The sequence below is a fragment of the Lutjanus erythropterus genome, chromosome 16 (assembly GCF_056507025.1).
Source record: "Lutjanus erythropterus isolate fLutEry1 chromosome 16, fLutEry1.hap2, whole genome shotgun sequence".
NCBI lineage: Eukaryota > Metazoa > Chordata > Actinopteri > Lutjaniformes > Lutjanidae > Lutjanus > Lutjanus erythropterus.
Window position 1 is genome coordinate 4060699 of NC_139332.1, and position 12603 is coordinate 4073301.

Below are 12603 nucleotides of genomic sequence, written 5' to 3' on the forward strand. Positions count from 1 at the left end.
AAAACAAGACATATGAGGACTTTTGGAAACACTGATCAACATTTTTCAGACTTGTCTAACATCTTATAGACCAAACAACTAATCATTTAATCAAGAAAACAACTGACACATTAAAGACTATGAAATAATATTTACCTGCAGCCCTAATGAACAGATAGCTTTACTTGTTGCTAAAGCAAGTGCTAACAAGCTATTCACCGTTAATGAAGGGAGCTAAGAGAAGAAAAAGAGGGAGGACAGAGCAAGAGGCCACAGGACAAGAGTAAATATCACACTGGCTTGAGTCTTTGGGGAGAGTTTTGTGAAATAAAAGACTGACAGACAGATGGTGAGTTGGCCCTCTTGCCATTGGACTAGTCATTAATATTAGCTGGTTTGCAATGTCTTATGCTGTTGAACTTGTTTGATGTTTAGCAAAGTTGTTGACGCACTATTTTTTGTTATGTAATCATAGACTGTCCACATTTATGAAGGTGGTGTAGAACTGAATTGCATGAGGAAATCTGGGTTCACAGCAATTCAACAAACTATTTATTTTATTAACTAAATTCTGCTTCTTTGGGTTTCTCTCATTAAACAATCACAAAGGATGCAGTTTGATGACATTGTGAAGTAGTCTGGGATCATGGGAGTTATTATCTTGATTTTTAAACAACCACTATTGATATAGAAAAGCCAACAAAGCAAACTAGCAACTAGCTAGCAAGGGCTAGCAGGAAACACACCTTTACCCTAAATAAATTACAGATTTCTCTTCATTTGAACATTGTGGGATACATTTTGGATAATGCAATTACAAAACTCAACAAAATATACAACACATCTTTTTAATGTTGAAATGTTACATATTAGGGCTGCAGGTAATGATTATTTCCACTATTGATTAATCTGTTGATCATTTTCTTGATTAATCGATTAGTTGTTTTGCTCATAAAACGTCAGAAAATGGTGAAAAATGCCAGTCAGTTTTCCCCAAAGCCCAAGATGACGTCCTTAAAATGTCCATAAAAATGTATTTTTTTGCCCATATTCAATTTTCCCATCACAGTGGACAATTAAAAAAAAACAGAAAATATTCACACATAAGAAAGTGAAATCAGAGAATTTGGACATTTTTTATTAAACAGGGACTCAGACTGATTACAAAATCAGTTGGCAATTAATTTAATAGTCAATTAATAATTAATTACTTTATTAATTGTTGCAGCTCTATTACATATTATAGCTTTAAGTCATGCCGGTATGTTCAAATCACCTAACTATAGGTATACATGCATGTAAAATGAAAGTGTAATAGTTTTGTATAACATATTATCCAAACTACTGTATACATTTTTAACTTTGTTTATTAGTCAGGAAAAAGGAGCTTCATCTTGATCACATTATACAGCCTTGTGTTGTATGATAATAGATAAATCTATCCTGTATCTTCATATCTTACATCTGTTCAGTGATTCAATCAGCTCGCTTTCTGACAGAAACTGAGTGTGGATATTTAATCCCTGATCTTTAACAAAAATCTAAACTATACTGGCGCATACTTATTGGAACTCTCTTTTGGAGAGCTCTTCCTCTGAGGCAAGTGTTCTGTCAATGAATGAAACTTTCGGGGGATGTTCAGGCTTTCTGCTGGTGAGTTTGGCTTATAAATAACCTCCATATGGAGCGAGAAGAAACTGGAGGGGAGAGCATACTGTAGTCTGTTCCTCACACAGACGCCCCCACATGAACACACACTAGTGTTTGTATGGAAGCAGCTCATAATTCAACACTCCTCAGCTTTATACTTGACTGTTTCTATGTTTCAAAGAATTTCTGTCACGTTCATAAAGTATAAATAATAAAGTAGCAGAATATTAAGCGAAGAGAAAATTGATTGTCTGATTAGAAGGTTTGAATCAGAGTATTGAGCTCTGCAGTGCAACATTTCACTGCATGTGTGAGTGAAAGTTAGAGTATGTGTGAAATGTGAGGGGAATTCGAGGGGGGGTGCCATCACCCTTGTTAGCAAAATGACCAAAATATATCCTACTTATCAACTTACTCCTGCACCACTCCATCCTCTCATAGCAGAGAAGAGCACAGTGCAGAGGGGCTGTTTGTTTGAATATGTTAGTCACTTCTGCCTAACTTATTGATTGTTTTCTGACCGAGGTTTGTGACAGGTTTGTGTTACAATCTGTCTGTAAGCCAACTGGTACGTCACCCACCGTTTGGAAGCCTTAAGTTTAGGGCTAAAACCAACAATTTTTCACTGTCAATTATTTTCTCGATTACTTGATAAAATGTCATGAAAATGGTGAAAAATGTTTATCAGTGTTTCAAGATGATGTCCTCCAATGGTGATGATTGTAGAAGCTATAATAACATGGGGTTGCTATCTTGGTTTTTTTGCAACGAGAGCATGCCAAGTACCGACGGAGCTTGGATTTGGCACCTCTGTTCACCTGGGAAGTAACAACAGCCTTCCTGGTTGTGATCCTTCTTGTGTTACAACTAAGAACTTTTTAAGCGTGAAACAGTACTGCAGTACCAGAATACTGATCTTTATTTGATCAGCAAGGCATAATTTTACAGTTTGACCTGTCCTGGTCTATTTTACTCTAAACAGGACCATAATATAGAAAATGGACATCTTGCTCTATCAAAGAAGACTGGACACTAGCGATTGAGACCATAAACACATTACTCAGGTAAATAAAGTAGGAGAGGTAGAAACATTTGGCCATAGGAGTACATACAATCTGACTTCTTTTTGCAACCAGTGGAAGCTTCATCCACTGTTATCCATACGGTTCATGGTTAGAATCTATGGCCCTAGCCATGGCTCTGAAATAACAGCAGCCTAACTGTGCCGTGTAATAAATCCATGTCACTGTCCATGGTTCTGAAGCAGCAGCGGGTGAATGAGTCAAACTGGGTCCGCCCACCCTGTTACAAATGACCAAACTGCCTACTGGGTGCACCTGTGAGTGACTCTGTAAAATGTCAGTGTAGACAGTCAGCAAGCAGCTTTTCTTTCTCAGCTGGAAATGACAAACGTCACCAGTAGCAGGTCATATCAATAGTTGGTAATTAACATAATTCGGCGGGCAATTTCATAACAGGCGCAAATTAAAGGAACAGCTCACCCCCACACCAAAAAATGTTTTTTTTTCCTCTGGCCTGTGGTGCACCTTATCAGGGCTTTGTATTGGCAAGAATCTGGTGATACTATAAGCATCACGATACAGGGGTCAGATTCAATTTATTGCAATACATTGCAAAACTGTTAGCACAGTAATATATTGCTATTTTTTAAATTTAATTTTAGGAAAACTGTCTCTATATAGTAAAAAGTAGTATAATAACTGAAGAACATACCAGCATATGCATAAAGTCTGAGTTTAAAAAAGTCTGGAGCTTTAAACAACACAAAATGAACCACTGCCATCAATCTTGTCATGATGTAATGCAGTGTTTTTGAAAATCAAAAATAAAAAAATCATAAAACATAATACTGTGATAGTCATGTGTATTGTTATTTGATATTTTCTTACACCCCTACTACATGTTGGTGTGAGTTGCAGAGTTTTGGAGACATCAGCTGTGAGAATATCTGGCATCTCTCCAATATAATGGAACTAAATGGCAATTAAACGTCTCTCTCCAGGAACCATGACCCAATTTCTCAAGATAATCCACACACCTTGTTGTGAGCAGTTTCATGTAGGAACTACCATGTTGAAGGAATTCTGCTGTTACATCCTGCACTGTCACATGTATGTGTCATGGTATATGATCTGGTCTACATAATACTATAACAAATATTAGTCTGCCCTGGAAGCCATGATTAACACAGCTAGTAGTGTGGCAGATCACTTTTCACTAGAACATTTTTTGGGCTCTTACATTATTGTCTGGGAAAAAATATGACACAGGCCTTCATCTTTCTCTGTAAACATACAAAGATAGCATACAAAAACACAGTAATGTAGTTATCAATTTATTTTCTGTCTAATTTGTTGAGGTTAGGGTGTTGGTTTAGAGCTGCTGATACAGGCTGTAAAACTAAGTAGGAAAGGAGGACATCCCTGACATAGGTCAAACAGTGGCCACACACATGAATGCAGACTCTAACAATCATGCCTTTGTGTCACATCAAGAGTTAATAATAAACTGTAAGCTAAGAGCAAAGGGGTCATCTGGCGTTTGAAGCTCCACAGATGCGTAGGTGGTAAATGTCACACAACCTGGAAGACACAGGATGTATAGAGCAGTGTGTGGGGGACATCTGAGGTTGAACAGCATGACACGATCACAGGGCAGGAAGGTGTGGGCATGAATTAAGGTCAAGAATGACACAGAACATCAGCACTGTGGCATATATTAAACATATTTTACAGTTAGAGCTGACACTGAACTACAGCCATGCACACTGAGTGGATCCAGTGTCCCTTCATAGACAGACCTGTCCCAGTCCTGTGGTCTGTGGACAGAACGACAACCTAACATCTTAACTTGATCCTCAGAAAACACTGTAAATCCTTTACAAGTCCAGAGCTGCTGGATGTGTGACCTATAAAGACTGATAGTGGTGACTCATACAGTCCAGGCTCAGACTCAGGCTGCAGATGGTCCAACTGAAGATGATGACGAAGATCAGCCACTTATGGCACACCCCTGGGGTGCAGCTCTCCAGCCTTTAGAGAGGTCTTATGTAAGTCAAACACAAAGACAAGACAGACAAGAAGATATAACCTTGGGCTTTAGGAAACTGCAGCACACAGTTTTCACTATTTGTTGACATTTAACAGACCAACTGATCAGTCACTAATAAAAATAACTGTTTGTGCATCCCTGATCAGAATGAAACTTAATACTTGTCATTATGCCAACAGTTCAGCAGAAATTGGGTCTAATTCAGCCGCAGCCACCCAGTAAATGAAACAAGCAGCAGGGATTGATTCTGAAATGTTTGTATGTACAACCGCTGCAATTAGATACATCATCAGAAGGAAAAAAAAATATATAAAAGCAGATTCATGAAGGGGTGACGGATCACTCTGCAAAGTCATGATCTGATCTCATTTTCAAAGGGATCAGCTCTCAGAGTTATAGCCAACAGTCATGAACGTGAGTAGGGCTGCAACCAACAATTATTTCCATCGATTAATCTGTCGGTTAATTTCTCAATGAATAGCTGCTTTGTTCATAAATGTCAGAAAAGGGTTAAAACTTGTCAATCGGTCAAATGTCATGTCCTCAAATGTCTTCTTTTAAGTTTACTGTCACAGAGGACTAAATAATCTAGGAATGTGCACGATTAGTCGACTACACGATGAAACATCGCAGCAGAAATACTAGTTGGTTAATATATTTATTAAGATTTTATTTAGGGATGTTCCTGATGACTAATTTCCCTGTTGGTTAAACACAAAATTTAATTCAGACTAGACAAGTAGTCTAACAGTAAGAAAACACTCAGAAAGTAGTTCAAATTAATCACAATTTATTAATTGATAATGATGTTTGAGGCCATTAAACAGTCTACAATCACAAAATCGTATTTTAAATGCCGCTGAAATGCATGCCACTTTGCAATGTGCAATACAAACATCACACATTAACCTACAAAATATAACTCACTAAATGCTTCAACTTTTCAGTCCAAAGAGGATCACAGTGTCTGCAGGTAAATGAGCCCCTCTCACTCAGCATGTATGCCTCACTGGCCCACCTATCCCTGGACGTTTATATCAGCAAAGTCAGACAGATGACAGCTTGAAAAAACAGCACAGTTTGCAGTGTTTTAATATAGAAAATGGAAACAACGTTGAATAGAATAAACTGGTATATTCTTACTCGACTGGAGTAACATGTGACCACGTTAACCTGCAAGCAAAGCAGCTGCTGCTGCTAGCACTGCTAATGTTAGGCATACTGCGTAGCAGGCTGGCAGTTAATGTCAGCTCTGAACAATGTCCTTCAGCTGCAAACACTGTGATCCTTTTCAGTGTGAAAAGGTGAAGCATTTAGTGAGTTTATATGTTGTTAATATTGTAGATTCATGTGTTCCAGCGAGATTTAAAATACAATTTAGGAAGTGAGTCACCAGAAACATCCCTAAAAGAAATGAACAAATATTCATATCTAAGGAGCTGAAATCGGAGAATTAAGACATTGTCACTTAAAAAATGACTCAAAATGATTAACAGCTTCTTAGGGTGATGGTGGTTTATTTAATAGTCGATTTATAATCAATTAGTCGTTGCAGCTCTAAACAGAACAAATTCTCTTCTGTGACAGTACACACAACACATGGGCACTGTGCCATATTAAGAACTTATGCCAAGCTCTGGGTAAATACTTGATTCTGATTGGCTGCAGGGTGTCCATTAATTCCAAATAATGAACACCTAGTAAGTAGCTCCAGTGAAGCTGTCTGTTCTCCACTCTAAATTAATGCACTGCCTGTATCTAAAGCCAGTAACCATAGCAACAAGGATGCAGTCAAATCCAGGATGCAGGATGCCACACTGTAACACACAAACTGACAGAAGTAGGGCTGCACAATTAATCTCAATGTTATTGAAATCGTAATATGGCCAAGTGCAATTTCCAAATAACAGAACCAAATCGCAATTTTTTGAAAAAGGAAAAATGTGAGAAAACAGCACTATAATGAAGTACTGTAGTGCTACAGAGATGACCTGGCCTAAAAATCTTGTTCTTCAGATGAAAGAAAACGTGTTTGGTTCGTTCAGACCTCAATAAATATCACATCATCACAATTTACATAGGTTTTTTTTTTCAGTAAATATCAAAATTATGATGCAAAAATGATCATTCCAACTAATCATACTGCGTATTGGAATTGCAATTTCAGTCAAAATAGTTGCAATATAACTTCTTTACAACATCATGCAGCCCTAGACAGCAGTACACTGCCCCTCTGAATTCACTGATACTCTGAATCATGCAAGCAAGTCTCTCGTTCACTATTCAATTTGCTACCTCAGGCTACTTCTGACTACACATGGTCTATCATTAGGTTGTGAAAAGTATTGATATTTACACTTTTTCAATACCACATGATTTAAAACAATACAATACTAACATCCCATAGTATTAACAAGTATCACAGTCATAAAAAAGATCAGATCTAAATGCTAATTCAAGCCCAAGCTTCAGTTTGGTCCCGCCTGAAATTTGGCTTGGAGCATGGCAAGACCAGACAGAGTTGGGTGCCTTTTTCTGTACCAGAACAGTGCTCAGGTTATTCTTTTTAAAAAATAAAAATGAAGATCCAATTTTATGTGCCTGGGAATTTCTTTTCTTTTTGCTGTGGTATTGAAAGAGGTATTGAGTATCGTTTTGTATAACAGCATTGAATCCAAGTTTAAAATTCTGGTATCGTGACAACCCTTGTCTATCATTTGTTCATGAAAATCTTGATACTGATTTGCGCACAGTTACACTGCTGATAGCTGGTTAGTCATGTTGCTAAACCTAAATTCAAACTCTATTTACCGTCTATCAACCATACACACTGTTACTGACTGTGAATCTTGCTAGCGTAACATTAGCTTTCTGGCTCATGACTGAGCCAAAGGCTTCTATGAGCTGAGTGGACTAGAAGTATTTCCTGTTGCCAAGTCGTATCGAAGGTTCATCCCATTTACTGGAGTAGTAAACAATGTTTATGTTGCATAAGAACCTTATGGAATAGTAATTATTTTTCCAGGTATTAGTCAAACTCTCAGGTGTTTCCAGGGAAACAGAAAAATTTCAGAAGCAGACAATTTTTCACTCAAAGTGGCCACAATTTGCATGACCTTTGTTCAGTAGAATATACTCAAATTATGATAAAGGAGAAATCTGTAGTATATTTATTGTAATAAATCATAAAATGACAATTGTCAATTGTTATCAGAGATCAAGGAAGCATGTTGAAACACTGGCTTCTCTGACAACAACGCTGCAATCGCAGTGTCCACCTTTGAATTTTCTAGTCCAGGCCAGAATAACTGTTTTTCTTTGCTCATTTTGCTTTAACTAGTTACTGTCAAATGTTTGCCAAATGAGTAAGTGTCTGTTTATGAGTTGCAGGAAATCATTAATAATCTTCTAAGAGATGAAGATATTTATAACTGTTAAATTGAGCAAAATGTTAATGGAGTTTGGCAGCCACTTAACTTATCGTCCAGAGTGTGTTATTTCAGAGCAGTCGTCTTCTGTTTTCAGAATAACAGGCTTAATTTTACATTGATTGACAACTAACAGCTATAAACAGCTGATTGCTTTACAGTGAAGGACTCCTCATCGCTTGTTACTGTCAGTTTACAATGTTGTACTCATCCTGCGCTCCTGCAGTGTTCCTGCAAGCCTGCAGAGCTTCCCTGAGTCTGGGAGGAGGGGCTGGGAGGAAACAACTTGCTTCAACCATGGATGAGATATTAAACAGGACTTCAGCCTGTTTAATATACAGTCTGCAGCTCACTATTAACATGTCTCTTGTTATTTATGCGGTGCTTGCTTAAGTGTGTTTGCAATTAGAAGAGAGATGCAACTTGCTACTATTGTGTACTATTGAACACAATACTATTGTGCCAAGTGACACTTGTGTAACAGTTTGATACCTACACTGCATGTGTTTTGGGTAGAAAGCAAAACATCTACACCTCTAAAACCAACACAAAAGCCTCAGTAATCTGCCACTTAGTTACTTAAGATACCAATGCCAAGCCCCCAACCAATATTAGTATGATCCCTCAATAACAGGCCACATACTGCATTAATGTCCCACTTTGGAACTGTGCTAAAGAAACACCCCAGCCTCCTCTTTTCTCTGTTACCAAAATGCCACATGACTTCATCTCTGCAGGGAGCGGACACAGCGTGACACATGAAGGGAAAAGGTGTTGGGGGCGGTGGGCTGTGCTTACCTGTGTGGATTTATCTTTCATACAAGATGGGTAGTGCACATGGGGGTCACGAGGCCACTGCCCAGTGAGGTAGGGCCCAGTGATAGTGCCCAGGGAGGAAGTCCGCCAAATGGCCCCCGAGCTCCGCACCTGCTGGGGTTTTGTCCTTTCAACTGCACAGATAAAAAGAAGAGAAAGAGACACTGGTTCAATGTCACACTCGGGGCAAAGAATAATGACCACATCTACCGATCCTGTGCGTGCTCACACATGATTCTTCATCGGGCCAGTGTTCGTGGTGTAATCTGGTGTCTTGACTTCTGGTCCAACAATAGAGAATCCTATTAAACAAGGTAGGAAGAGGTCCGGGTCACTTGCTTGGAATCCACTGGATTACAGGTACACTCGAGGGACTAAATTAGACTTGGCCGTAATCTGCCAAACATGTTAAGTAGCTCAACAAGGTACAAAGAGTTGTATCTGTCTTCCTCACACAGTCTTTCTTCTGTTACTGTTACTCCTCTTTACGAGGACTACTACTTGGTCAATCTACTCAAACTATCTTGTACAGAGTACTCGGGCCTCGAAAGACATGAGACCGTCCGTGTAAAGCTAGCCTTCACGCAACTTGGTTGAAGCAATTGAATGCAATTGCATGGTGTAAACCCCTCTACAACACACAAGAAATATGTCTGAAACTCAGCAATAACAGTTGCAAAACTCAAACTCTTCAATTTTTACCTGCCCCTCAACAAACTGTTCTATCTATTACCTGTTGTCAAATAACAACAGACTTAAGTTACTTCTCATGTACAATTTAGGGCTGAAACATCCCAGTGTTTTAAAGGTGAAGATGATGTCTTTAAGTTTTTACCAGTTGAAAATCCAGATATATTCAGTTTAATGTGATAAAAAATTACAATTACAATTTTAATTGCCCCGGGCAAGCAGGCAATCCTTATTGTTGAGCTGATCAACTTACAGCGAAGGACTCGTCATCACTTGTCATGGCAACCTGACTGAGCTTCGGTCTGGGGTGGAGGGGGGACAACTTGCTTCAACCGTAGATTGTGTATTAAAAAGGAATCCAACCTATTAATATACCGTCTATGGCTCCAACTTGTTATTTGGACTGTAGTGCTCATTTTGAACACTAGGATGTTTCATATTGCTCCTTTAAAAAATCTTTATAACACAAGCTTAAAAACCAACACAGGTATTGTTACAACTCTGTCATAAAGGAAGCGTGGCTAGCATGAGAACTAAATGGACATTTTGGTCAACCAGCTACTGTATTTTAAGACCTGTAAAATTAAACCAACCACACCTGTACTGTTAGACTTTGGGATGCACAGTAAACAGCAATAAACCTGCATAACTACTGCCCACACACTAAAACAAGTCAGCATTTAGTTGGTTGAATAAGATCTACAATAGATAACAAACGCACCAAATTACTTATCTTCATGCAAATCAAATTCTTATTAAGATTTCATGAACAACTGTGACCCTGTGAGCTCAGATAAATGACTCAAACTGAAACAAGCCTACTACTTCCTGTCATTTGATGTGTGTTTACGTGACCCCAGTGCGCAACGAGAGCTACAGTATGCAGCTACCGTCACACCACTGAAGAAAAACAGAAAGACTCTCAGGCTTCAGAGTAGCGTTCTATACAAGATAGTTCCCAGGAAATTAAAAGACTTCTGGTATACCGAAGAATTTGCCTTTTATGCACAGGCTATAGAAGCTTGTACTATTTGGTGGTCAAAGTGGTGACTGAAGTATGTCAAGTCTGTTAAAAATGTATCATAAATGTAAATGTATTATACCACTTCCCATTCAACCTTTGAACTATTGGTTTTTGCTCAGTTTTCACTGTTTTTTTAACTGGTTTTGGCACGCTCACTGCGTATCTTAGCCATGGACTGTATAATAAATAGTGGACAGAGCATTCGTGATGTTGCCCATAGCTTTCTGAAAAGTCATTGTGAAGCTCAGTGTGGTGACTCTGGCTGTCTCCATCTTGCCAGTGAATGACTCAGCTAACTCCGGCTAATCCAAAAATTACAAGCCTAGAGGTGCAGCTCAGATGGTGAAAAAAAGAATTGTCTACCTAGCAGCTAGCCACCTGTGAGGGTCACTCAAAGCAGGCTCGTGGGCCAGATGTTGCCGCATAGATAAATGTGATCAGAATTTGGCACTATAGTTTTCATCATGCTTTGGACAATGTAATTAGGAAGTATACTGTTGCCATGGAGACAGGCCAGTTGTATGCCACGCTCATGCTCTATGAGGGTTACTGTAAGTAAAGGTTCTGTATGCGGCATGCTGAAGTGGCAAGATTTTGAAGGATGATGGAAGATTTTAGAAGATGATGTACAAGAACTTTAATTGGAACACAACCATCTCTCATTGTTCTAAACCTTCAGCAACATCTGCACTCACAGGTCACACTGAGGTCAGAACTAAACAAGCACAAGGGCAAATTCCTGACCTCTGACAGTGGTCAAAGTCTCCTTGCCCTCACACATTTCAAACACAAAACCACAGACAAACTTAGTTGGACAATAACAAGTGCTGTTGTGGCTTTAGCTGTCATGTGAGATGTGTATTCATCAAAATCACAGCCTTTGTTTTACATCTTGTAATCACTGTGGCCAAGCACCATAATACAACACTGTACAGTGGATATAGCAAGTAGAGCTGTGAGCCTCAGGGGCTATGTTGCTATGTTCTGCAAAAAGACTTATAACCAGCCAAATTTCAAAATTTAGAGTCTTAAATGATTTCAGCTTATTGAATGTACTGGCAAGTCCCATGATCAGTCTGCACCTGTGAATAAAAAGTGTCAGACATCAGGTTCAGAGTGAAAACAGGAAACTATGGCATAGAGAGTATGCTACACTAAGTCTATGGGGGAAATCCCAGTGTTCATCTGAAATGTGCACAACAGATGTAGATGTTAAATGGACTGCATTTATACTGTGCTTTTCTACCATAACACACCAAGAGCTTCACAATATTGTGTCTCATTCACCCACTGACACTCACATGCACACACCCTCAGGAGATACTTGGGGTTGTCTTGCTCAAGGACACTTAGACAGGAGAAACTGGGGATCAAACCACCAGCCAGTCACCAGTGTGGCGGTAGAGCAGGGGTCTCAAACTCAAATTAGCTGATAGTATTGCCATCGCATACATTGCCACTTCAGTCTTCAAGTAGTGCAAGAAAGTGACATATTTCTGAAAATTTACTGTTTTGTTTCCAGTACTAACATATTTTCTTTGGACTTAAAGGTAAAATCAGTAGGATTTGACACACCAGAAAGATAGCTGATTGTTGTGTCTAATTCCCAATTTCTCTAATTCCTGATGTTTTGGGCTGGTAAGGCGTTCCGAGCATGGCAAAAGTGCTCCAGGGAGTTGCAATGTTATGATCAAAACAATTCACACAAATTCAACTGCAGTTATTTTGGCCAGATCAATCCAAAAACCAATCATTGTTGCTCTCCACGAGTTCTACCAACCAGTCTCACATGCAAACATCATACACATACATCTCAATGAAGCGACTCAATGTTTTTTTTATTATTCACTATTTTTTGATTTTGTCACAGTTACTAAAAAGAACACAACATTTACCAATGCTCTGTGCACTTTTATGTCCTAATTTTGTGCTTGCTGTTTTAAA

The 12603-nt window shown here is 38.8% G+C and overlaps 1 protein-coding gene across 3 annotated transcripts in view; it reads right to left on the reverse strand.

The window, feature by feature from the left end:
• The window catches only part of glcci1a (glucocorticoid induced 1a), a 43840-nt gene that overhangs the window by 17638 nt on the left and 13599 nt on the right, over positions 1-12603 (reverse strand). For all 3 annotated transcript variants that reach the window (XM_084739145.1, XM_084739144.1, XM_084739142.1), the window contains exon 2: positions 8928-9079. In XM_084739145.1, coding sequence (XP_084595271.1) covers positions 8928-9079 — 152 coding nt within the window. The remainder of the gene's footprint in view (positions 1-8927; positions 9080-12603) is intronic.